The sequence below is a fragment of the Oncorhynchus mykiss genome, chromosome 10 (genome assembly GCF_013265735.2).
Source record: "Oncorhynchus mykiss isolate Arlee chromosome 10, USDA_OmykA_1.1, whole genome shotgun sequence".
NCBI lineage: Eukaryota > Metazoa > Chordata > Actinopteri > Salmoniformes > Salmonidae > Oncorhynchus > Oncorhynchus mykiss.
The window spans coordinates 37,898,206-37,926,069 of NC_048574.1; the positions used below are offsets into that span (position 1 = coordinate 37,898,206).

At 40.2% G+C, this 27,864-nt stretch overlaps 1 protein-coding gene across 5 annotated transcripts; it reads right to left on the minus strand.

The window, feature by feature from the left end:
- Nucleotides 1-868: 868 nt before the first annotated feature.
- On the minus strand, nt 869-27,847 carry LOC110533826 (rho guanine nucleotide exchange factor 9). 5 transcript variants are annotated; one of them, XM_036990214.1, is made up of 10 exons: nt 27,791-27,847; nt 17,024-17,203; nt 8,157-8,375; nt 6,627-6,806; nt 6,139-6,371; nt 5,683-5,812; nt 4,867-4,998; nt 3,299-3,542; nt 3,145-3,213; nt 869-3,045 (listed from the first exon to the last, which is right to left on the minus strand). In XM_036990214.1, exons 1-10 carry the CDS (start codon nt 27,815-27,817, stop codon nt 2,876-2,878), a joined length of 1,584 nt encoding a protein of 527 aa, XP_036846109.1. In that variant the 5' UTR covers nt 27,818-27,847; the 3' UTR covers nt 869-2,875. The 5 variants fall into 5 exon arrangements, with proteins under 5 accessions (XP_036846109.1, XP_036846111.1, XP_021474038.1 ...); XM_036990216.1 differs by lacking the exon at nt 27,791-27,847 and adding an exon at nt 24,632-24,681; XM_021618363.2 differs by lacking the exon at nt 27,791-27,847 and adding an exon at nt 22,336-22,527.
- Nucleotides 27,848-27,864: the final 17 nt, after the last annotated feature.

Consider the following 27,864-nt stretch of genomic DNA (forward strand, 5'->3'; position numbering starts at 1 on the left):
GTGCAAATGTAGAGCTGGAATCCTAAAGACAAAGACATGCATTAACGCTTCTGCCCTGCACATTGCATTTGTTGTTGTTTTTTTAAGTTCTGATGCCTTGGATTGGCAGCCAGCAGGAAAAGCGCAATGCGATCTGTAGTCATGTACATAGGAATTGAATGGAGTGGTATCATTCAAATGAGTCATATGAACAGGACGAACATCTCAGACCTGATATTGTGTAACAGTACTGTGTTATTACTGTGTAAGAGGGTACCAATGACTCAAACCCCAATACTTAACACCATCTCGATAGGTCAATCTACAGAAGAAAGCGCAAATCACCGTGTGCCTATCCTAAAGTTGGTGAGGGTGGAGAACTACCTTACAATAAACAGTCTCTTCACAAAGGTCGGAAAAGCCATACAGTCTTAACTAGATGTTTCTAAAGACGGAGTTGAACCCATTATTTTAGCACAAGCGGTACCATCTACAGGTTGTGAGCTTTATTGTTTTAATGTATGTTTTAACATGTCCATGTAATGTATGCAAAGATGCACATCTAATAATGTTTTCATGCTTTAATAAATCCCTTTTACCTGACATAACAGTACATTTGTTGTCTTTATTAAGTCGCCCACCGCTACAGTAGCAGGCTATACTACATCACTGATTAGTGTAAACAACTGAAAAGCTGTTACACACAGCCAGCAGGCTACCAGGTCTACCACTTCCCTAAGTAGCTAGCTGGGGGCCATAGTGCAATTATACTGTAGCTTATCCTGCATTTGCACAGTTCCAAACATAATTTGACTCATAAAGTTGAATGTCTTCAAATAGTCTTTCAACATACATACCCGCAATAGTCAATAAATTGATTTCTTCACACAATGGTTATTCTTTAATAGTACATCTTATACATGATTTATCTTACAAGTTGGTGTGCTTGTCTTTTGGTACATCATGAGGAAAGGATAAGGAGAGATGGTGATTCTTTGAGGAAATAGTAAATGTCAACACCTGGCATTTAGATAAATTAAAATCAGATGTTGGTGTTTATCCATTGCATTGGAGTTTATGTTAATGCACATCTGTTTACAACAAACATGGTTCATTACAACTTAAGCTATGAAAGAAACAGTCATGTTGACACATTTGGATTAATTCCAAGACATAGTCACAGAATGAATGATAAATCATCCATAATTATTAATAAAAACAAAAAATGAAATAAAAACCACTTAGGAATTCGATATTTAAGCGTTTTTTCATTATAATGCACTTTATTAAAAATGTATGAATGCTCCATACATAGATCATCAAGATAAACGCCTTAATATTAAAAGCGTTTTGTCTTTCAATATTACTGCACACTTTCATATTGCACTTTTACACTGTATTTAGTGCAATGTATTAAATCCTAGTTAATTTTTTAGGCATATAAATATCCTTTTAAAAATGGTTTTTACCCTTTAAATATAAATATAGATAACAAGCCACCAGCCTTCCCTTTGCATTTTTTCAATTCTGGCAAACTTTTTGATTGAAGTTGCCATCATAATGCCTAGAAAACCCACTGGAAACCCCCCCGAAATATCCCCCATCTCCTGCTTCATCTAAGCCTGGTGGCAGAAGTGAAGACTTGAACCTGAAACAACAGGTGTAAAATCAGTAATGTCATAACATTGTGCTGGTACTATGAAAGCCACCCCAGGAAAATGATTCACAATATGTTTTTACTGTAGTTTGGCTACCTTTTAAACAAAGTGGTATTCTTTTCTTGTCCTAAGCAATAAAGCTCTCACTGTCAACAATGAACATCACATTAAAATAAATCCAATGGATATGGCTTTAACCATGGTTGTTTTCTGGAACTATCGTCAAATTGAATGGTAAGCCTATGTTCGACTCTTACGAGATCGCAATCTTTGTTGAATGACTTGGTTGAAGGGCATTCTAGCAGACTCTTCTACCTGAAGAAATCACAGCTGCATCTTATGTAAGTGCAAATATAACCACATAGTATTATACAATAACTGTAAGGTGGTAAAGAAAGTAATATACTATATGATAGCTGAATATACTGTAATATCAGGTCTCAAACTTACATCCTGGTTATGTAAAATCTGTGTGAATGACCATTAGGAGAACAACTCAAGATGGTATTCCTATCAGACTGAAGATCCTAGAGGAAACAACACGATGTAAAGTATATGAATGAGTCACATTGAAGTTGATGATGCTGATTCTCTTTTCCTTTGACCCGTAAGAATAGAATTGCACATAGAATACCTGTATTGGACTTCATCATGCATTACAAATTAACAAAAATACAATTTTAATAAATAATAACAAAAACAATACAAGATTGATGCATTTGGCCAGCATTTTACATTTTAACAAAAACAAGAAAATAAAAGAAGAGAAACCTATAAAATGCCCATTAAGGTCACAGTGAACTGTAGGACACAACCAGATTTGGCATAAAGATCAATGTATGACTAGTGCTTCCTCATTTTTAAATGTGGACACAAAATGAATGTTCAGCGTGTTCTTTCTTGAAACCTGCGATTCCCTTTTCCTCTGTACAAGGATTAGTAGAGGTCACAAAAACATTCTCACAGTTCAGGAAACAGGAAGGTGTTTTGGTTTCTCAGGATCCAAAGGTGTGGTTCACTGTGGTAGTTGTGTTGCTAGTAGTCATTGCACTCATACAGGTAAAGTGATTATAACAGTACAGTCATTAATGAGATGCTCACAAGCTAAATGTGTGACAATCCAAATACTCTTGGGTCCAAATACTATTGTGTTCAGATTTCCCTTTAAAAAAGTCACAATTGAATTAGAATAGTGCTTCTAAAAAAAAATAAGGTGGTCTTTCTAAACTATCTCTTCTCTATTTCCTAAAGGGGGTTAACCTGCTGAAGCTCTGCCAGAAGGGAGACTTGCACCTTTCAGGTTCAGGGAATTCAAATTCTGATTGTTCCATGCTGTCTCCAACTAAGTACTGTCCTGGATTCATGGGGTCCATAGGAGGGGGGTATCCAGGGGGCACAGACCTATGGCCTACAATTTGGGAGGAGAGAGATATTAAGGAGGAGAGAGATGCACTACAGATGGAGTAAAAACAGACAGTTAGTAAAACTTGGTTAAGTGTGTATTTACCTTTCTGTTTGGTCATTCTTCGCACTGTCATTGCAGCTTGCCGCTTCTGATACTCTGATATCTCAAACCCTGAAAAATATAAATCATTGTTATTGTTGTTTTCATTTACCATTTTCATTTGTTGTGCAAATTACCATTTCTTTCACATACACACCTATTTTTTCATCCTCTTGTACCATCTTGCGTTCCTCATGGAAACCTCTGAGCCAGCGAAGTTTCTCCTCCAGCTTCTTGGCCAGGAAGATGTGGATCTCGTCTGAGTCCTTATTACTCAGCTTGAACGCGTTCTTCACACTCACGTTGAAGTCATCATCCCGCCCATCTGCGGCATCAACTACATTGTACCTGTCCATATTGATGCGGCCCTTGTAGTACAGAATGTCTCGTCGTATCAAGTCCTGAAGGAAAAGGAAGGGAGGGAGGAGTGGAAGGGAAAACTAAGTAGAGAGCCGATTCTAATTGACTTTGAATCATCTACACTTGTGCTTTGAACACTAGCAAGGTACTGCGAAACCCAGGTGACAGACAGGAAATGAAAAGGCTTCAATTTCTGGCAGTCAGGAAGAAATAATTGCACCCTATCAATTTCCCTGTGACAGACAGGGATCCATGCTGTAAGCAGCTGCTCCAGATTCCAGGCATCCCGTCCCCATTAGTGATGCTGCTGCTGCTGCGTACTCCTGTATTCCTTTCCCCTCTGAGAGCTTGCGTCACACATGTCGCAGCTGCCAGCGGTAAACTGTGAGGGACACAACAGCCCTGTGTCCTGTACTGTAAGCCTGTCAGCTACCCCTCACTTCTCTTTGGACATGACGGCCTCTCTTATGTAACAACACTGTTGTCATCCACGTCAGAAGAAGGAATCAATCACAGTTCTGAGGCGATGGAGATCAAAGATAAGATCTCAAGCAGAGGTGGCTCGGGATGTACAGTAGGTCCGTCAAGTTCTGTTACTTCAAGGGACATAATATTCTGTACCACAAGGTTCATTCCATTTCAGGAGTTGAATGAAATAATTGTGTTCCTGACCATTTTCATTTCAAGCTACAAGTTTGTGAGAGCTACCATCATATTTGAATGAGCTTTTGTAAAGACTCGTACCTAAAGAATGGGATTGATTGTGGGTTTAAGAGCTAAGCACTTCATTAATTGAGAATTTCTTAACATGACATTTCAGAATCTCTCAAGACATTTTGAGCTATTGGATGCATTTAAGAACTTTTTTTCTTGAGATTATTATTTTTTCATAGTTGTAGAGATTTGTGAATATGACTCAAATGTCTTGTTGGTATTGGTGAGTAAATAAGAATTGCTGTCATATAAACTATCCAACAAGCATGTTTGGTCATAAAAACTGCAGTCATACTGTCCTAAAGCTCTGTCTCTGTCACCACACTGCTGAGGCTAAGCATTTTCTCTTACAATCCTGTGAGACTTTCTGTTTTGCACAATAAATCATTACCCCTTAGGCACACCAAGCTGGTGACGTGATTCTCTTTTTCAACCCGTGACCTTCATTCGCCTTGAACCTGGGAGGTACAAACACATCTACTGACTTTGTTGCTATGTTTTATTCACAAACAAATTGACCAATGGATGACATTTTAGCAAATTCATACCAACTGTGTCTGCAAAAGAGAGGAGTTAACTAAGCACCTGGGTGCGCCAAGACTGGTTCCGATCAATTAAATTGTATTTGTGACCCAGATGTGGCCACCTTACCTTTTTACACAGAACCATCTGATGGTCGAACAGGAAGAAGACTCTAGTCTGACTCCGCCCATACGGCTGGTAGATCCATGACATCTCCCCAGTGTACACCAGCTCTGAACTCCTGTCTAGAATATCATCCCCCTACAGAGAAATACAAGACGTTCAAATCTTTAAACAGGATCAATAATGGTCTGTGATACATAGTCATCAAAACTGAATCATTTTATGCTTATGAAATTAGAAAAGTGGCTGATAAGATACAGGCTGGTAAGACAGGCTTCATCTCATTAACGTTGACTCTTTAGATCTTGAGAGAAGAATCAAATACAACATTTTTTACTTGACATAATTACAGTACCTCAGTGACTGCGCAACTCTGGAAAAACTCTCTTCAACTAGGTCAGAGTGACCTGATAACGCTAGCTCTCTCTCTCATATCAAACACAGGTTCAAGTCTAGCAAAACAGATTCATCCACTTCCTCTTCTCACTCCTGACTAGTTTCATCCTGATTAAACGGAGTGCTTCAAAATGCACTGCATTTGACAAGTCTGTGTTTTCTTATTTCCAAAAGGAGAGATTGGAGAGATATATTTTCCTTTAAAAGAATAAACAGCTTCTTGCCTCTCCAAGCCTTCAAATAGGCTCTACTTGACAGCTTATCAAAAGATGTGCATTGTAAAATACAAACTCTGACCAACACAAACTAGTGCAGTAGCAAAGGAGTGAGTTGACAGAGCAAAACATTCAACTAAAACAGCTTGGCGTTTGTTTGTCCCACAGTGCTTGTTTGTTCCTCATTCCTGTCACTCTGTCTCAGCCCTACCTCCCAGTCCAGCACAGACGCCTGCCACTGTGCTATCTTCTCAATGTTTTCCAGGCGACGCTTCCGCTCGTTAATCTGCTGAGTGACATTCCTCATTACGGCCAGCGCTGCAGCGACATAACGGTAGTCACTACAAGAGGAGGGGATGACGACACAATGTTACAGTGGTGGCGACTTAAGAAAAAGAAGGAATACAAGGCCAACCATAGTACTGTAAATAGTCAGGCATTCAAACCGAGCCACGTCTCTTCACTTCCCTTCACAAAATACTTTTAGCTTAGCATCCACGTCTAGGTTCCTCACACCCTCATGGCACCCTCATGTCTCATACAATTAGCCTGAGAGCATAAAGGACCATTCATTCCAGAAGGATCTTTATCAGTAGAAACATTGTTCATCATAACACAGAGGTGAATGTAAATCTTTGATGTGACATTGAGGCTGAGGGACAGGTACCTGTGCTCCTGGACAGTGTACTTGAGCAGCTCTGCCAGCTGCAGAGGGTACTTGCAGATCTTCTGGACGGGCGTGAGCAGGAAACCGTCAATGGCGATGTCAATCATCTGCTGCACCAGGCGACATGCCTCGAAGAATTGCTGATAGCGGCCATCCTTCATCAGTCGAGAGAGCTCCATGCAGGCATCCACGTGGTTGTTGCAGTACTCCGAATATATCCAAAAGCCATCTTGCTGTAAACAGATAAATGTGTACAGTATGTCTAAAATGCTGAAACAAGCTACAAATGTTTTTATTTTGGGGGATTTCCTAACGTTTGCCATTGAAACTAATAACCAAAGGGAACTGCCATCACCAAGGTTCTCAGATGTAAGACAAAGGATGAGAAAATGGGCATGTATGTATGATACACAAGGTCTACTCAAATCTATTGTGAGGGATTACATTTAAAAAACACTTGACATTCTGAGAGATACAAAAATGCTTACATGCTCTAGGAAGCAGGGACCTATTTCACTGAGATGAGGTTCTTCTGTATTGTATTGCTTCTCCAGGTCTCTGACAAAGCCCATTTGAAACCTATAGATATCTTCAATGTTCCCAAATATGACCCTCAACTGGTCGTCGTTGAACATGTCTCTTCTTTTTTTACATTGCCGGAAGTAACCCTGGCGCAGCAAAGAAAATAAGAAAAAATGTTTTAGTTTTGATCCAATATTAGCTATTGCAGGTTGTTTCATGGCATCTGAAAAGAATGTTTTAACTGCAGTGCATTTAAACAGTTTTGTCTTTGCATAAAAAAAGGCAAAAATGCCAAAGATTGCATCATAGTCATTATTTATTCAAATTCTTCCCAGATAAGACCTGGGGAAAAATAAAAGCAGTGAAAATGGCTACAGCTCTATAAGCAAGAGTCTCAGTTAGGTAACTTATCCCCTCTGTGGGAGCTTATTTCTCAGATAACATTTAAAATAATTCAGGAAAAATCATATAGTTTCACACTTAAAAGACCATCACGGTTCAATACACAGTCACCTACACATTACAATTTCCCATGTGATGTTGATTAAACTCTTCTTTTTTTTCTCTGCATAATTTCCAGATTATGTAATATTTCTGTGGGAACAGAGGGAAAACTGATTTAAAAATGAATAGATTAGATAAGAGCTTTTTGAGTACTTTTTCATGTACTCTACTAGGTGCATTATTTGACAGAGATAGGCGGAGCGTGAAAGATATGGCGTGCTTTTTACAATATATGCAGGGGAAGAGTGCCATGTGATGGGAGGGATACCATTTCTGAGTCCAGCACTTACAGGTCAACACCCCCAGTCATCATTTCTAATCTCTCACTAAAACACTGTAGCCCTGTCACTACTCTTTGGAACACCATCACCCTCTGCGGGGTCGCTTCCGTTTTTTTTAGGGGAAATGGAAAGAGAGCATGTGACACGACTTCCGCTATTGGTTGATAAAAAGGCGACACTCCACCTTAACTCCTCCTCCGCATTTACTGGATTGGTTCAACAGTGGAGAAGAGAACCTCCCCTGACAGTTCTTCTTCTCTCATCAGGACCAGAAAGAAAGAAACACCGCTCAGGTGTTTATTTTACGCCTGCCCTGCTACTTTAGGCTAGAACACAATTGATTGAAGTTTGCCTCTGAGGGACACGGGAAGCACTGTACTGCATAATCTAATCACTGTAGTGTACAAACGCTGTTATAGCACTGTGGAGATATTGGATATACAGTTTACTGGGTACTTCGATATATTTAAAGAAACTTCTTCAACCTTCATGCTCATGAAATATCTTATTTTTCATTTTGAATCATCACTAGTAACCTGGCTTATCATGCTTTGAATAGTAGTTTGATAACGATCCAAAACAAGGTAATTGTCTCTAACCTCTGCCTCACATATGCCCTTCAGTCTCTGGAAGATGTCCTCTAGCCAGCCAAGCCTACCTCACATATGTCCTTCAGTCTCTGGAAGATGTCCTCTAGCCAGCCAAGCCTACCTCACATATGTCCTTCAGGTGTTTGATGTAGTGACGCTCTGTGCTCATTATCTCATTGATTATGTTGGCCCTCATCTGGTCTCTGTCCTGGGCGGGCTGGCACAGGCAGTCGCTGCTGCTGGGACTGGCATCCGCATGGCCGTTCTGGACCTCACTGGGGCTGGGGCTAGCCCCTTCAACTGTCTCTACCGCCGTGTTCTCCTCCTGGTTCACCCACAGCTGAGGACAGCCAAACACAAAATGTCAGCATGGACAAATATTCAGTAGCATCATCTAAAATATAATTAAAATACAAAAAAACAACTCCATACTAATTACTTTTTTCTCCCAATTTAAATAAATGTTCAATGCCACTCCTTCAGTTTAACACTGTGCATCATAATTAAATTCAACACCTGTTACAAACATACAAGTAAACAAATATACATATACTGGACATCATGTCTTCATTCCTCTGATGCACCTGTAAAACAGGTCCCTGTCAAAAAAAGGTTGTCATTGATCTTGAATTGTAGCGAACACATTGCAAGGGGAAAAAGCCTTTACATCGAATAGGTTGAGTTAAAGCAACAGTATGCATCGAAACAAGAAAAATAAACAAGCATGAAATTGCAAGTTAGGCTGAGTACACCATTGTGACTGCACAACAGAGCTTTAAGCAACAGCGCTCACACGATGTACGGCAGAGATAGGGGGAATTTAAAATAGAGTTTTGCTACTGATAAATGGGACAGTTGATAGACCGCACTGTATAATCCCTGTGTTTCAACAGTGGCTCCTGAACGTCTGTTTCCCATTGGAGCCATGTTCAAATTGATAGTGATAGACCATGTTATAACTTAACCTAATGAACAATATAAATATACACCACATGCAGTGCCTTAAAAAAAATATGAATTCCCCTTGACTTATTCCACATTTTGTTGTGTTACAGCCTGAATTCAAAATGGATGACATTTATTTTTTTCCTCACCCATCTACACACGGTACCCCTTAAAACTTCTTAGGGCTACAATCCCGTTAACGGGATCGATATGACAACAGCCAGTGAAAGTGCAGGGCGCCAAATTCAAAACAACAGAAATCTCATAATTAAAATTCCTCCAACATACATGTATTTTATACAATTTTTAAGGTAATCTTGTTGTTTATCCTACCACAGTGTCCGATTTCAAATAGGCTTTACAGCGAAAGCACCACAAATGATTATGTTAGGTCACCACCAACTCACAGAAAAACCCTGCCATTTTTCCAGCCAAAGAAAGGAGTCACAAAAGCACAAAGAGATAAAATGAATCACTAACCTTTGATGATCTTCATCAAATGACACTCATAGGACTTCATGTTACACAATACATGTATGTTTTGTTTGATAAAGTTCATATTTATATTTTTAAAAACTCAGTATACATTGGCGCCTTACATTCACTCGTTCCAAAAACATCGGGTGATATTGCAGAGAGCCACATCATTTTACAGAAATACTCATTATAAATGTTGATGAAAATAAAATTGTTAGACATGGAAATATAGATATACCACTCCTTAATGCAACCGCTGTGTCAGATTTCAAAAAAACTTTACGGAAAAAGCAAACCATGCAATAATCTGAGACGGCACTCAGATAAAAAACAAGATTATCCGCCATGTTGGAGTCAACAGAAATCAGAAATAACATTATAAATATTCCCTTACCTTTGATGATCTTCATCAGAATGCACTCCCAGGAATCCTAGTTCCACAATAAATGTTTGATTTGTTCAATAATGTCCATTATTTATGTCCAAGTAGCTACTTTTGTTTGGAAGTTTAGTACACAAATCCAAACGCTCGTGCAGGTCCAGCCGAACGTCGGATGAAAACTTCAAAAAGTTATATTACAGGTCGAAGAAACTTGTCAAACTAAGTATAGAATCAATCTTTCGGATGTTGTTATCATAAATCTTCAATAACGTTCCAACTGGAGAATTCCATTGTCTGTAGAAAAGCCATGGAATGCAGGTCGCTATCATGTGAAATGCGCGTGACCAGGACCTGGCTCTCTGCCAGACCACTGACTCAAACAGCTCCCATCCGGCCCCACATCACAGTAGAAGCCTCATTCAAGTTTCTAAAGACGGTTGACATCTAGTGGAAGCCCTAGGAAGTGCAACATAACCAATATCCCACTGTGTATTCGATAGGGGCTGGGTTGAAAATCGACCAACCTCAGATTTCCCACTTCCTGTTTGGATTTCTTCTCAGGTTTTTGCCTGCCATATGAGTTCTGTTATACTCACAGACATCATTCAAACAGTTTTAGAAACTTCAGAGTGTTTTCTATCCAATACTAATAATACTATGCATATATTAGCAACTGGGACTGAGGAGCAGGCCGTTTACTCTGGGCACCTTTCATCCAAGCTACTCAAAGTGAAAACATGTTTTAGACATTTTTGCACATTTCTTGAAAATTAAATAGAGAAATATCTAATTTACATACGTATTCAAACCCCTGAGTCAATACTTCGTAGAAGCACCTTTGGCAGTGATTACAGCTTTGAATCGTCTTGGGTGTGTCTGCATCAGCTTTGCACATCTGGATTTTGAGATTTTCTCTCATTCTTCCTTGCAGACTTTCTCAAGCTCTGTTAAGTTTGATGGGGAGTGGCGGTGAACAGCAATCTTCAAGTCTTACCACAGATTTCAATGGGATTCAAGTCTGGCCTTTGTGAAAGTCCTTGAGTGGGCCAGCCATTCTTGTTCTGAAGCCAATCCAGCGTTGCTTTGGCTGTATGCTTAGGGCCATTGTCCTGTTGTAACAAAATGCCTGAGCCCCGTTTTCAGGTAGCTTGCACTCTGATGCAGGTTCTCATCCAGAATTTGCCTGTATTTGGCTTCATTCATTCCTCCCTCTATCCTTACCAGTCTCTCAGTCCCTGCTGCTAAAAAGCATCAGGTGTTAGACGAGTGAGGGGCTGTGCCTTGTTTTCTCCAGACATAGTGCTTTGCATTCAGGCCAAAAAGTTAAATTCTTTGTCTCATCAGACCACAGAATGGTTTGCATTATTTTCCGGTTGCTCAGTTTGGTTGGACGGCCAGCTCTAGACGGAGTCTGGGTAGTTCCATATTCTTTAAATTTCCCAATGATGGAAAGCACTGTGCTCTTGGAAACGTTCAACACTCTAGAAATGGTTTTATACACTTCCCCAGATATATGCCTCTACAGACAGTTCCTTGGACTTCATGGTACAGTTTCTGCTCTGACATGCACTGTCAACTGTGAAACCTTACAATGATGTGTGTTTCTTTCTAAATTATGTCCAAACTATTAGATGACGTCTTAAGGATGATCAATGTGTCACGAATCCCGCTTCCTGAGTCTGTGTTTGCCTGTGTTTCTGTCCTGGAGTGTGTTTCCGGTGTCCTGGAACGCACCCTGTCTGGTTGCCGGGCGAATTAGCTTGTTGGGAGATCGATGTTCACCCGCACCTGTATCCCATCAGTAATCTGCACACCTGTCCTGATCATCACCTCTCCCCTTCAAAAGCTCTGACCTGACATCCATTCCCTGCCGGATCGTTAGCCATGAACAGTATGTTGTACCAGAGTATCAGCCTCAAGTTGGATAGAATTTGTTTTGTTGTTTGTTACGTATTGCTTGCCTTGAACTTACCTCTGTTTGTTCTGTCTTCAGTTACTCACCTGGATCATTTACCCCATTCCCGCCTGGTCGTCAGAGGATTCCGCTTCCCCATTGGATCCACCTATTTACTCCCATCAACTCACCACCGCTACCCGCTACACCACCTGGATATATCTACCCATTCACATTCACTTGTAAATAAATACTCACCTTCTTCCTACTCTCCTTGTCCTGGTCTGCTTCTGGGTTCGATTTTGAAGAATCGTGACACAATGGAAACTGGATGCACCTGAGCTCAATTTGAACTCTCATTGCAAACGTGTGTGAATACTTACAGTATGTAAATTAGATATTTCTGCATTTCATTTACAAAATATCTGAAACAATTTATAAAGACATGTTTTCACTTGGGTGAAAATTGAATTCAGGCTGTAACACAAGAAAATGTTGAATAAGTCAATGGGTATGAATACGTTCAGAAGGCACTGTAGTTCTGTAAATTAACAGTTTTTATATGTTTACATCGAACACAAATATCAGGACTCAATAGAGCAGGGATGGCAACTGGTCGTGACGCGCCTTTTGTAGGCCCACGGATCAATAGTAGAATACAAAGTGCAATTTAGGAATTTGGTTGTGCATCAGCAGTTTGTCTCTTGTTATCTCAGTCACTGACAGTCACTCCATTAGCCAATGTCAGCATTTAAAGCTATCTAAAGATGTACTAATCAAGGTCGAATTGCCAAATTACCAAAAACATTTGCTTAGGGCCCCCATAAGGCTAGGGCTGGCTCTAACTGCATGTGTGTGTATGGATGTAGGTAGGCAGTCCTGCGAGCCACTGCGGCCCCTCAAGATGAGTTCTGATTTTTTGGTGGCCCCCACCCCCATCAAAGTTACCCATCCCTGCACTAGAGTAACTGAGGAACACTCACAGTGAAACACCCAACTTGTCAAAAACTTTTTTTTTTTTTATTCATAAAGTGCTGTGACTATGTCGAGTAGAAAGCTGTAACTGAGGTACAAAGCAAAACCTTTCTATGATGCTGCCGTGGTTATTAAACTGAAAGTGATATGGAATTCCACCTTTTCTTTTTCATTGTCATGTTCCGATATTACAGACTAAAGGTGGATCTTTTGGACATGGATTTGGGTGTTCTTGGAAATAAATTAAGTGTTGGTTAACACACAGACAGATAAGAAATAACATTGCATTACAAAAGGGATAAAACCATAAAAAAATGTATATGAAGTCCTTCTACGCAGTATTCATTGTTTGATTACAATCTGATACCTCCTAGTTGAAGGAGTTTCAGGAGTTGTGAGCGCATTTGTGCATCGGTTGCTTGAAGGCATCTCAAAGAATGAACTGTCACTTTGTGTAATCCTCAAAGGGAACTAATTTTAGCATCCTTGCCAGAGAACACAGGGTAGGTAGCTGACTCCTAATGCACATCTACATAATCATGATGTTTTTCAGGAGAATACACATTTCAAAGCCAGCCATGACGCAACTGTGTTGTTAATGGGCACATTGCCATCTAGGATATGAGGGTACTATGTTCCCATATAATTCTCTTACAATTTCTTGTCACACAAAGAAAATCAACACATGAAATGAGATGAGATCAGTCTGTAGATTCAAACATTTACTCCAGAAAGTTTTGCTCAATGGTCCTGATATATATGATATCTGTTTGTTTGCAAATATGAAGTAGTTGTTTAACTTTGATGGTGGTCATTAATGAGACCAGCTACTGTAAGTTAGTTATTGGTTGTGCTGTTTTGTCCTTTATCACTACTTGGGTAACCAAAAACACTTTGAGAGACCGCACATAAAGAAGATGGGTATAAAGCATATGCCAATATATGTTACAAACACTAGACCCTGCCTTAATATACATAGTCATGGGACCCTTCTGATGTGGCCATACAAAAGTCACAAATGGCCTCTGTTGTAAGTAATCTTTTCCAGACATCTGGTCTCAGTGTGGGCCGGCTCGAAGAGTTAGCCCCCTCAGTTCAAACTTTAGCCCCCTCAGTTTAAGTTTTAAGTTCCTATATTAAAATATCAACAAAAAGTTCAAATGATTGAGTGACAGGTTACTGGGGGAAAAAATCTGTATCTCTGCTGCGCTGTCAGCACAATGGACAGGGCGCACTGCAGTGTGTGTAGGGGGGTATGGAAAGCACAGGGCGGTTAGGTGTGACTCTTTTGGGTTTACATATAAAGCGTGAAAAAACGCTTCTCATCTCTCATCTTTGTGATGCGCCTCCGTCTGTAATATATGATTTTGATTTATAAGGTTGGGGTCAAGTTTACTGTTGAAGCTGCTTTACTCTTTTTTTATTTTTTTATTTTTTTTTTGCGTCGCCCCACGGACCTCCCGGTCGCGGCCCGGTTACGACAGAGCCTGGGACTCTGATGGCACAGCTGGCGCTGCAGTACAGCGCCCTTAACCACTGCGCCACCCGGGAGGCCCAGCTGCTTTACTCTTAGCTAGCTGTAGCTAGCATCCTTCCACAAACGCCGCTAGGATAATGGCTCCACCACAGCCACCTCTACTGTTGATCTTGGAACAGAGGAGCCAGCCCAGGTTAGCCTAGAATCCTGCCCTAGTCGCAAGTTTTCTGTCCCAAAAATATTAATGTAATAGCATCTGGTTCATAGGAAGAGAGTGACTGAAATACTCGGTTACTGCAGATGCTGCATTTTGTTTCCCAAACAACGCAGACAAAGCCTTCACCCAAGCTGGGTATTCTAACTGGAAGAATTCTATTGATAGTACCAAAGGATATGATGCACCACCACCAGCTCCAAGCAAATTACACAGTTAGGTAAGTACAAATCTCCAGCAATATCTGATGGACAGTACAGTAGGCCAGCAGGACAGAGGAGAAGAGACTGAGTGTAAAAGACTGTTCTTCAGCACGAGTCAGAAATGTCGGAACGATTTAGCGAACACAACAGCCAGCTGGTGGAGGCCCTGTGTGTCCTTAACCCAGAGAGCAATGACTTTCTAGATCTGAAAAAGGGGAAACCACTGCTGGATCTAAGCAAATCAGATTTAAGAGTGTGCTATTCAGTATTTTTGTTTGCATGCATGAATAACTAGGCTACTACTTTCATCACTAAGTTTGCATTATTTGGGTAAGACAGCTGTATGTATGGCTGCATTCACATATGCTGTTTGAAAAGATGAATTGCTCTATCTATCTTGTAGCCTATACTCATTACCAAAACGGCCTAGCCGTAGGGTGCTGTCCACTGTGCTTTAACAGCGCAGCAGAGATAGGCTACAAATTTCAAAATCACTCAATGATCTCATCATTTGAACTTGATGTTTATTGTGGTATAGTATGATTATATACGCAGAACTCAATATAATTCCAATGCAAGAACCCCAAAAAATGTTTCCCCCTCGCCGATTTCAAGTGCCCCCTAAGTCACTTTATCCTGCCGATGGGTCTGTCTCAGTGCTTGATGGTACTCTGTGTACACGGTTTATCTCAGCCTGAGTTCATTGTTCATGGGTGTCTGTTTAGGGCCCACTCTCTCTGTTTCCTTGGACCAGTGGACAAAAGCTGTATGGTAAATTCATTGGATTGGTGCAATAATAAAGACGTTTGAAAATGTACTGAAAATAACTTCCAACATGCCAACAAATCCAGTTATATAAAATTACCATTAAATAGCTTTTATTTGAGTCACTCATCAATCCTTGCTCTTTTTATCCACCTGTTTGATATGCCCTGTCCTCTGCTAAAAGGGTGGTCATACATGTTTCATCATTCAGATCTGAGATGAATCAGTGCTTCAGTGCTCGCTTTTCAGTTTAGTGAGAGAGAAAATAGTGAGAATAAGAGTGAAAGGAGAATGAAAGAAAGAGATTGAGTGGGGAGAGATAGAGTGTGTGAGAGGGAGTGGAGAGCAAAGCAGAGCCCACCACTCACTTTCAAGGCCAACTTGGAAAAGGTTTCCTACACTTTTCCCAAGTTGGAAATGAACACATTTCTATTTGTTTGTTTAGATTTTGGTGGGAGCACTTTATCAATTAAGAATTAACAATAGCTATTCTCTATACTTGTTTGAGGTACCATAGTTTAACCGTAATGCCATTACAAGCTTGACACTTGAAGCATGGTGTTGTCGGCAAATGGAAGCAGTAGTATCAAAGCGACAGGATGTTAGATATGGGGTGGTCCAATGTGCAGTGAGATGCTAGTTAAAACAGATGCTTTGAAGTTCTTGCTGAAACTATTAAGCGCACCTTGGTAGTTGTGTTTTGGAACCTTGGAGCTGCTATAGGGTTGATATAGAACACCTGTTTTGTTTGAGGTTGTGGTGGGTGGGGTTCAACCTTTGGAGAGAAAAACATGACATACCTCATTCAGACTCATTTGTAGCAGAGTGAGAAGGCTAGTAGTGATAACCACCAGGTATTAACTTTTCTGATGTCTTCTTGTTTTCACAGTATTTCATTTGGAGACTAGTAAAACATTTTAGTTGCTGTGAGATTACCATGGCATAATCATATTTTTATCAATATCAAATCATCATCAAAGCCTAAAATATCTGCCTTCAAAACGGGGCAGTCGATCAATAATTATCAATGATAAGGCAGTGTTAAATGAGTAGTGGGGAAGCTACTCTGAAAATGTAGTTTACCAAGCTACCTATTACTTCACACAGGAAGAAGGTACGCTATACTAAAGCTACCCTGAAGAAAAATATAGTTTACTTAACTAAAGTTACTTTGAAAAAAATAGTTCACTTCATCCAAACTACTTCGCGAAAAATTATTACATAGATCTGAAATTTCTACAAACTGCAAGAACAGCTCACTCTGGGGTCATACATTAACAGAATTGTTTTTAGCCTATTAAACACAAAAACGATGTTTAAAGTTAGAATTAGGCAGGTCTGATGCCGAAAAAGAAAATAAACTATTGCCCCCCAAAAAAGGTAGTGTGTAGTTCCAGTAGTTAGCTACACCGCTACAAGGCAAAAACAACTTTTATTATCTACTGAAAACACTACATAGATTTGAATTTAGTTCAACTACCACCAAGCTACTGCAAAATGTAGTTAAATTACTAGTTGAACTCCGTGTAGTTTACTACTCCCTAACACTGATAATCCATCACACCATTGTGAATAGGTGGTGAACCCTTGTGTACTGGTTGAGAGGCAAGACATGGTGCAGCACAGAATGAGAAAATCGTTGATGGCTCCACTCACCCTCACAAAGCTGGCTGGGAACCATCCTTCTTCATCGTCAATCTGTCCCCACCACCAGTCCTTATTTGATGCATCGAGGACCTTGATTACATCCCCCGCCTTAAATGCCAACTCCCTGTCGGCCATGGTGACATGATCCCATACTGCCTCAGCGCTGACGATGGATCCTCCACTGATCAACTGTGTGAGTGCGGATAGGGGAGAGGAGAGAAGGGAAGTGAGATGGGAAAGAGAAGAGAGGAGAGGGAAAATGGGATATTGGAGTGAGGGGAAAGTGGGGGAAAAGGGAAAATAGGGGGGAAAGGGTGAGAGAGGAGTGTAAGGGCTCATTAGTACCCTAGTTCTCATTCATCTTCTAGCAAAAGGGCAGGATGGCACTGTCAAGTCTTGGCGATCATTTCTGAGTTTTTAACCAACTTATCTACCTACTCATAGAGTGTGCAAAGCTGTCAAGGCAAAGGGTGGCTACTTTGAAGAATCTAAAATACAGTGGGGCAAAAAAGTATTTAGTCAGCCACCAATTGTGCAAGTTCTCCCATCATTTTCATCATAGGTACACTTCAACTATGACAGACAAAATGAGAAAAAAAATCCAGGAAATCACATTGTAGGATTTTCAATGAATTTATTTGCAAATTATGGTGGAAAATAAGTATTTGATCACCTAGAAACAAGCAAGATTTCTGGCTCTCACAGACCTGTAACTTCTTCTTTAAGAGGCTCCTCTGTCTTCCACTCGTTACCTGTATTCATGGCACCTGTTTGAACTTGTTATCAGTATAAGAGACACCTGTCCACAACCTCAAACAGTCACACTCCAAACTCCACTATGGCCAAGACCAAAGAGCTGTCAAAGGACACCAGAAACAAAATTGTAGACCTGCACCAGGCTGGGAAGACTGAATCTGCAATAGGTAAGCAGCTTGGTTTGAAGAAATCAACTGTGGGAGCAATTATTAGGAAATGGAAGACATACAAGACCACTGATAATCTCCCTCGATCTGGGGCTCCACGCAAGATCTCACCCCGTGGGGTCAAAATGATCACAAGAACAGTGAGCAAAAATCCCAGAACCACACGGGGGGACCTAGTGAATGACCTGCAGAGAGCTGGGACCAAAGTAACAAAGCCTACCATCAGTAACACACTACTCCGCCAGGGTCTCAAATCCTGCAGTGCCAGACGTGTCCCCCTGCTTAAGCCAGTACATGTCCAGGCCCGTCTGAAGTTTGCTAGAGAGCATTTGGATGATCCAGAAGAAGATTGGGAGAATGTTATGTGGTCAGATGAAACCAAAATATTACTTTTTGGTAAAAACTCAACTCGTCGTGTTTGGAGGACAAAGAATGCTGAGTTGCATCCAAATAACACCATACCTACTGTGAAGCATGGGGGTGGAAACATCATGCTTTGGGGCTGTTTTTCTGCAAAGGGACCAGGACGACTGATCCGTGTAAAGGAAAGAATGAATGGGGCCATGTATCGTGAGATTTTGAGTGAAAACCTCCTTCCATCTGCAAGGGCATTGAAGATGAAACGTGGCTGGGTCTTTCAGCATGACAATGATCCCAAACACACCGCCCGGGCAACGAAGGAGTGGCTTCGTAAGAAGCATTTCAAGGTCCTGGAGTGGCCTAGCCAGTCTCCAGATCTCAACCCCATAGAAAATCTTTGGAGGGAGTTGAAAGTCCGTGTTGCCCAGCAACAGCCCCAAAACATCACTGCTCTAGAGGAGATCTGCATGGAGGAATGGGCCAAAATACCAGCAACAGTGTGTGAAAACCTTGTGAAGACTTACAGAAAACGTTTGACCTCTGTCATTGCCAACAAAGGGTATATAACAAAGTATTGAGATAAACGTTTGTTATTGACCAAATACTTATTTTCCACCATAATTTGCAAATAAATTCATAAAAAATCCTACAATGGGATTTTCTGGATTTTTTTTCTATTTTTTTCTGTCATAGTTGAAGTGTACCTATGATGAAAATTACAGGCCTCTCTCATCTTTTTAAGTGGGAGAACTTGCACAATTGGTGGCTGACTAAATACTTTTTTGCCCCACTGTATAAACTACATTTTGATTTGTTTAACACTTTTTTGGTTACTAAATGATTCCATATGTGTTATTTCATAGTTGTGATGTCTTCACTATTATTCTACAATGTAGAAAATAGTAAAAAATAAAGAAAAACCCTTGAATGAGTAGGTGTCCAAACTTTTGACTGGTATGTAAATATATATACTTTATTTTTTCAACTAATTTTTAAAAATACAAATTACCAGTATTATGAAGAATTAAACATCTTTGATTCAGTGAGATTAACCTAACAAATGAGGCATTATAATTAATGCCAAAGTGATAAACAATGGTGGATGACTTCTTCTTTCCCATTTGTTCAGATTTGCTCTAATCTTCTCCAATATTAAATCCACCATAAGTGCCCAGACAAACACAACCAACTAACTAAAAGACACCAAAGTTTCGTTCCACCATTGATCATACCACCGATAGACACTGCAATATGATTAAGTATAAGATCGAGTAGTGGGTAGAGATGACGCAGGGATGATACCCTAACAGACACATGCCTATTTGTGTCCACTCTGAGGGAGTACTTCCTTCTGCAGATGATCAATCTTAATCTAGGGTTTAGACATTGAAGTGGGGAGATCTAAAACTACTCAAATGAAGTCTCATGAAGAGGTGATTGATGATTGTGTTAATATTTCCCCATCTGTATTGCCACAGTATAAGCCAGGTCAAACAAAACAAATTCAGTTTGATGTCCCTATTAATTGTATCACCCACAATGGTTAAAATATTTTATTACACTTTTGCCACTTTTCGTCTTTCCACTCCCTCTCACAAAATGGCCCTGGGTTTGTCGGCAAAATCTGTAACTGGCCTTATTCTGTCTAAAACAGATTTACTGTACATAATACACTTCTCCCCAGTGTAAAATATACTTGTTACATAAGATGATCACTAGTACATGGTTCAGTCAAACTACTAAGAAAAGCAGTTAAATATGCCCAGAAAATAGAAAAATCAACCAAATCTCTTCTTGTCTCTAAACTCAACAATCTACAGTATAGTGTAAAAAGCTGAATATAAACATAAAGGATAGCCTATTGCTCTAGAGAGCTTTGTGTAGTTGGCTACAGCGTTGTGTAGTTGGCATTAGCTTTGTGTAGTTGGCTAGAGCTTTGTGTAGATGGCTGGAATGAAATGCAGGCTAAAGGGAGCAGGAGCACCATATTGAAACAGGGTGCAGGCTGGTAGATCCTACATTTGTGCATTGACCCGGATTACACAGCCAAGCTGTTATGGTCAATAAATCCCTAAAACATAGCTGTAGTTGCTCTGCTTGGAGTGACTGTTTTTCTCATAATCCCAAAACAAGCAACAAACTTTGCCATAATGTGTGTTTTACTCAACAACGTTTCTCTAATATATAATGCAGAGAAAAACCTACCCTCCATTCACATGTTAATGTCATGACCTATTCCAGGTTACAGAGGGCCAACTGACTTTATGTAGGCTATTAACATAATTAACAGTTCTTTAAACAAAGATTTATGCAATAGACCACAGGTGCCCTTGTCTGAGCTCTGAAATCCTAATAACATCCTGAGTGAAACAAAAAAGGTGATAGCCCAAACAATGAGAGATACAACAGAATGAAAACAGACAAGCCCTCGCAGTAATATACAAATGAACAAGTCAACATGTTCCCTGATAAATGTGGCAAGAGTGCTCACTCTCCACTATAACTCACAAGCTCAAGAGTATAAAGAGGTATTTTTGCTCCACATGCATCTCCATGTGAATGCACCCCTGCCTGCATTAAATATGCACGCCCATGTTTTGATTTGAAAACCTACCTTTGGCTTCCTCATAATACAAATAATGAATAATCATGTCTTTTTTTAAAGGAATGTCTGCATACTGACGGTATTAGTGTTATTACACTACCAGAGCATTGCCTTTTTGCAATACAGCTATTTTATCTCCAGTGAGACTCATTGCATCACCATTTTTTTTTACTGGGACCCTGCAATATGAACAGCACTGTAAGCATTCCATACAGCAGAGAAACAGTAGGTCCATCTTGAATTAGGTTGCAAACACACACACAACAAAAACATGCAATCATATTCATAGCATCTGTAGACTTGTCACTATGAAAAGGAAAACTGCATTATATTTGGCCTACATTACAAAACATGATGCAAAAACGCATACTATTTAGGCCTACCCACTGGCATTCACTAAAAGCAATAGAAATACAACCATAGGTCTGTTGCACCACGGGGCCTACAGTGAGATAAAGTAAAAGCATGGAAGAATAGACATAATAACTACTTCAATATCAACGTAAAACCATTCAAACAGGGTCATTATTTTTTTTAAAAGACAGACAACATTCGATAGCAAATAATAACATTATTAGGCTATATGCTAGTTCGTTTACAGTATGCTAGATGATACTGTTTGTTTGCATTGCGCCCACTAGCTCCAAGACATGACATGTTGGTCAGTACAAAATGTTATCTACACAGCCATTTAGAGCTTACATGCTGAATAATGACATTCTTCTAATATATTATATTCTATTATTAAATCGCGTTCTTTCAATCCTACCAGAACAAGAAGATGATGTGATAAGACCTAATTTATTTCAACCGAGCACCATTGACAAGTAGGCTAATCAACAGAACCCACATGTGTGGGTTTTACAACATACGAAGGAACAGAGGCCAAGGAACCTTTCCTTAAAATCTGTATAACCAATCTGGCGCTCCGTGACTGCCATATTCTACTGATGGTCGACATGTTAAAGAAAAGGTAAACCACAAACAAGATTTAAAAAAATATATAATATACCAGCGCCATTCATATCGTGATGAGGCCATGTTGAAGCCCTGTGTCCCTCCATAAGAACGCGCATTCCCTCCCACTTCCTTGCCTCCACTGCACGCCGTGCGTGGGCTAAACTTGCGTGCGGGCTGCGATTATCCATACGCACACTGAGGCACAGTATCAGCAACCACTAACCACACAAACATAAGCATCATATACGAGGATTACGATCATGCAAAATGTAATTTTCATATCCAAGGTCATAATGTAGTACATGAGCGCAACAAAATGCAATCGGTTAAGGTGCAGATTATTGTACACCAACATTTTGTGTGACTGTTCATAATTTTATCCAAATGCAAGGAAAAAAATATAAATCTTTAACTATCTCCTCTTTCACATAATATTGTATTCATGTTTATAACTCTTACAGAATCATCCTCACCATCATCATCCTCATCATCATCAGAGTTTCCACCGTTAGTTCCCTTTCCACTCTGACACCCGTAGTCTGCTAGTTTCCCGATTTGACGATTTGAGTGCCGTTTTGCACTAGCAGGTAGGGTCGTGGCATGCACTAAAATTGTGACGGTAACGTAGCCACTGTAGAATGCTACTGCTGCATCTCTCCCTGCGTAGTGGGGAGCAAAAGCCTGGGCGGTGCTTCATGCATAGAAGAACATACCACAGACGCAAATTGGGGGCTCATCATTTATTGTTCCTATCTATGCTTTAAAATGGGTGTCCTAACCTCGTGACACTTGCTCATCAAAACATAGTTACAATCACAGCCCTGAAATACTCAACAAAAGGAACATGAAGAGACACTGCTTTCGGGTTGCAATGGTTGTTCTATTGGACTGTGTCAATTTGCAATTCCAATGTCATAATTTCATTATAGGCCTAGGCTACTGTAACAATTGATAATAGTAGGTATTTGTCAAAAGAAATGTTGACATCCACCCACTTGAACCAATCCACAGAAATCATTGAAAGGTCTTAACAGTATGATAATGGCTCCTGTGCACCTGTCACTCCCAATCCCCATGGACTCTGAGCTCCAGTGTTCACTAGACCCATAGCTGTCACTTTTGTAACTCTCAGAAGCATGATGGAGAGAGGTGATTATTAGCACTATCAACCTTGGAAGTCTCAGACTTCCACCAACACATAAACTTCAGTTGAAAAAAACTCACAAGAATAATAATTCAATTGAACAATAATCCAATAAATGAAATAAGATAAATTAAAGCAACACAGCACAGGATGAGGAGAAAATATGCTTTAGGCTAATAGGACAAGTGGTTGAGGATAACCAGCAGCTTTGCTGTTCCAACACACCCGTGCCGTTCTTTCTACCACTGAGTGACCTGGTGGAACATAGACTAAGTCGTCATGGGGGAGATTCCAGGAGACGAGCGGTAACAGAGCACTGGCCTGGTTGGTTGTGTGGTCTTATCAATGCCAGCAGGTAGACAGGAGTGGTTACCGACTGCCTCAGAGGCAAGCACAAGGGATTTGAATGAGAAGCCAACAATAACTGGGACCTTGTCTGGAGAGATGAAGAAAGGGGTAACATGCGATGGCTTTAAGAAAAGCACAGACATACAGTATTTATTCCACAGACAAGACCATTCATTAAATAATTAAATATTAAATAAAAGGGGGGGAAACATAATATTGTTTTGACCTCAATACTACGATTCTGTCTGTCTTTGCAACTCATCTAAGTATAGGAAACGTTTCATATTAGAATCAGAGGAGTCTCCGCTGCCCTCGGATGACTACAGTGGGGCAAAAAAGTATTTAGTCAGCCACCAATTGTGCAAGTTCTCCCACTTAAAAAGATGAGAGAGGCCTGTAATTTTCATCATAGATACACTTCAACTATCACAGACAAAATGAGATGTTTTATTTTTTTTAAATCACATTGTAGGATTTTTAATAAATTTATTTGCAAATTATGGTGGAAAATAAGTATTTGGTCAATAACAAACGTTTATCTCAATACTTTGTTATATACCCTTTGTTGGCAATGACAGAGGTCAAACGTTTTCTGTAAGTCTTCACAAGGTTTTCACACACTGTTGCTGGTATTTTGGCCCATTCCTCCATGCAGATCTCCTCTAGAGCAGTGATGTTTTGGGGCTGTTGCTGGGCAACACGGACTTTCAACTCCCTCCAAAGATTTTCTATGGGGTTGAGATCTGGAGACTGGCTAGGCCACTCCAGGACCTTGAAATGCTTCTTATGAAGCCACTCCTTCGTTGCCCGGGCGGTGTGTTTGGGATCATTGTCATGCTGAAAGACCCAGCCACGTTTCATCTTCAATGCCCTTGCTGATGGAAGGAGGTTTTCACTCAAAATCCCACGATACATGGCCCCATTCATTCTTTCCTTTACACGGATCAGTCGTCCTGGTCCCTTTGCAGAAAAACAGCCCCAAAGCATGATGTTTCCACCCCCATGCTTCACAGTAGGTATGGTGTTCTTTGGATGCAACTCAGCATTCTTTGTCCTTTTAACACAACAAGTTGAGTTTTTACCAAAAAGTAATATTTTGGTTTCATCTGATCATATTACATTCTCCCAATCTTCTTCTGGATCATCCAAATGCTCTCTAGCAAACTTCAGACGGGCTTGGACATGTACTGGCTTAAGCAGGGGGACACATCTGGCACTGCAGGATTTAATAATAATAATTGCTCCCAGAGTTGATTTCTTCAAACCAAGCTGCTTACCTATTGCAGATTCAGTCTTCCCAGCCTGGTGCAGGTCTACAATTTAATTTCTGGTGTCCTTTGACAGCTCTTTGGTCTTGGCCATAGTGGAGTTTGGAGTGTGACTGTTTGAGGTTGTGGACAGGTGTCTTTTATACTGATAACAAGTTCAAACAGGTGCCATTAATACAGGTAACGAGTGGAGGACAGGGGAGCCTCTTAAAGAAGAAGTTACAGGTCTGTGAGAGACAGAAATCTTGCTTGTTTGTAGGTGACCAAATACTTATTTTCCACCAGAATTTGCAAATAAATTCATTCAAAATCCTTCATTGTGATTTTCTGGATTTTTTTTCTCATTTTGCCTGTCATAGTTGAAGTGTATCTATGATGAAATATACAGGCCTCTCTCATCTTTTTATGTGGGGGAACTTGCACAATTGGTGGCTGACTAAATACTTTTTTTGCCCCACTGTATGTGCCTGTACCTTTCAAATGGTAGAAGTTAATTATCTGGAACCAGATATATTCACTCCACTGAGGCCCAGTGACAAGGACTGCACATATGTAACATTTTTGTTCATATTTTTAAAAATGAAACAAACATAATTAGTGAGAACTTGCTATTTTTACTATCCCACAATGGTAGAATATGCTTTTAGAATAAGCTTTCACAAAATACTGTGTAACAGAAAGAATAAGTCTGGGTAGGGGGATGGAGTGGAGAGGTACTGTAGAAGTCCAGTGAAATATTAGACCAGGGAGACTGCTGCATTACAGTGGGGCTAAACCACTGCAGTGGAAAATCTACATACCTCTACTACACATAGCCACAGGAAGTAGAGGTGCTGAGGGTGCTGCAGCACCCCCTGAATAATAAAAATGTATTAATATACAGTACCAGTCAAAAGTTTGGACACACCTACTCATCCAAGGGTTTTTCTTTATTTGTACCATTTTTTTCTACATTGTAGAATAATAGTGAAGACATCAAAACTATGAAATAACACATTTGGAATCATGTAGTAACCAAAAAGTGTTTATCAAATTAAAATATATTTTATATTTGAGATTCTTCAAAGTAGCCACCCTTTACCTTAATGACAGCTTTGCACACTCTTGGCATTATCTCAACCAGCTTCATGAGGTAATCACCTGGACTGCACTTCAATTAACATGTGTGCTTTGTTAAAAGTTAATTTGTGGAATTTCTTTCCTTCTTAATGCATTTGAGCCAGTTGTGTTGTGACAAGGTAGGGGTGGTATACAGAAGATGATATCAAATAGGGCTAAGTCCATGTTATGGCAAGAACAGCTCAAATAAGCAAAGAGAAACAATATACATGTCATGGGCCTCTTGGCTGCATCTCTGATCAGTCTTCTCCTTGTATGAGCTGAAAGTTTAGAGGGACGGCCAGGTCTTGGTAGATTTGCAGTGGTCTGATACTCCTTCCATTTCAATATTATCGCTTGCACAGTGCTCCTTGGGATGTTTAAAGCTTGGGAAATCTTTTTGTATCCAAATCCGGCTTTAAACTTCTTCACAACAGTATCTCGGACCTGCCTGGTGTGTTCCTTGTTCTTCATGATGCTCTCTGCGCTTTTAACGGACCTCTGAGACTATCACAGTGCAGGTGCATTTATGCGGAGACTTGATTACACACAGGTGGATTGTATTTATCATCATTAGTCATTTAGGTCAACATTGGATCATTCAGAGATCCTCACTGAACTTCTGGAGAGAGTTTGCTGCACTGAAAGTAAAGGGGCTGAATAATTTTGCACGCCCAATTCTTGATTTGTTAAAAAAGTTTGAAATAGCCAATAAATGTCGTTCCACTTCATGATTGTGTCCCACTTGTTGTTGATTCTTCAAACAAATACAGTTTTATATCTTTATGTTTGAAGCCTGAAATGTGGCAAAAGGTCGCAAAGTTCAAGGGGGCCGAATACTTTCGCAAGGCACTGTATATTTGTTTGGACCTTTACTCGCCCTGTATTAGAGTACAGATATAGCTGTCCGTAGTGCTGGCAATATATTATTTTCCTGCTGCTATGCTACCACAGCCTTTGTAGTGGATCCATTGCGCTGAAATGACCCAGCCTTGGCCCATCTACACTTCAAATAGTCTCACAGTCCAAGTCACATTTTTATTTTGTTCACTTGTTAATGTTCAAATGTGTTCTTTTAAATTAAAATCATAGAGGTTTCAGTTTCTCTATATACACTGAGTACAGTGGCTTCGAAAGTATTCACATCTCTTGGCATTTTTCCTATTTTGTTGCCTTACAACCTGGAATTAAAATGGATTTTTGGGGGGTGGGTTTCATTTGATTTACACAACATGCCTACCACTTTGAAGGTGCAAAATTATTTTTATTGTGAAACAAACAAGAAATAAGACAAAGACACTGAAATCTTGAGCGTGCATAACTATTCACTTAAACCACTCAAGTGTTGCTTTAGCAGTATGCTTAGGGTCATTGTCCTGCTGGAAGGTGAAACTCCGTCCCAGTCTCAAATCTCTGGAAGACAAACAGGTTTCCCTCAAGAATTTCCCTGTATTCAGCTCCTTCAATCATTCCTTGAATTCTGACCAGTTTCCCAGTCCCTGTTGAGGAAAAACATCCCCACAGCATGATGCTGCCACCACCATACTTCACTGTGGGGATGTTGTTCTCGGGGTGATGAGAGGTGTTGTGTTTGTGCCAGACATGGAATTATCCTTGATGGCCAAAAAGCTAAATCTTAGTCTCATCTGACCAGAGTACCTTCTTCTATATGTTTGGGGAGTCTCCAACATGCCTTTTGGCGAACACCGAATGTGTTCGCTTATTTTTTCTTTAACAATGGCTTTCTTCTGGCCACTCTTCCGTAAAGCCCATTTCTGTGGAGTTTACAGCTTAAAGTGGTCCTATGGACAGATACTCCAATCTCCGCTGTGGAGCTTTGCAGATCCTTCAGGGTTATCTTTGGTCACTTTGTTGCCTCTCTGATTAATGCCCTCCTTGCCTGGTCCGTGAGTTTTGGTGGGCGGCACTCTCTTGACTGGTTTGTTGTGGTGCCATATTCTTTCAATTTTTTTATAATGGATTTAATGGTACTCTGTGGGGTGTTCAAAGTTTCAGATATTTTTTATAACCCAACTCTGATCTGTTCTTCTCCACAACTTTGTCCCTTACCTGTTTGGAGACCTCCTTGGTCTTCATGGTGCCGCTTGCTTGGTTGTGCCCCTTGCTTAGTGGTGTTGCAGACT

What these genes read in the sequence shown, in the direction of transcription:
- LOC110533826 (XM_036990214.1), bottom strand. Translation starts at nt 27,817, where the DNA reads ATGAAGACCAAGGAGGTCTCCAAACAG. An exon ending in GTCCCTGCTTCCTAGAGCAT is followed by an intron (nt 6,372 to 6,626) that starts GTAAGCATTTTT and finishes ATCTGTTTACAG; the next exon opens with CAAGATGGCTTTTGGATATA. An exon ending in CGTCTGTGCTGGACTGGGAG is followed by an intron (nt 4,999 to 5,682) that starts GTAGGGCTGAGA and finishes ATTTCTCTGTAG; the next exon opens with GGGGATGATATTCTAGACAG.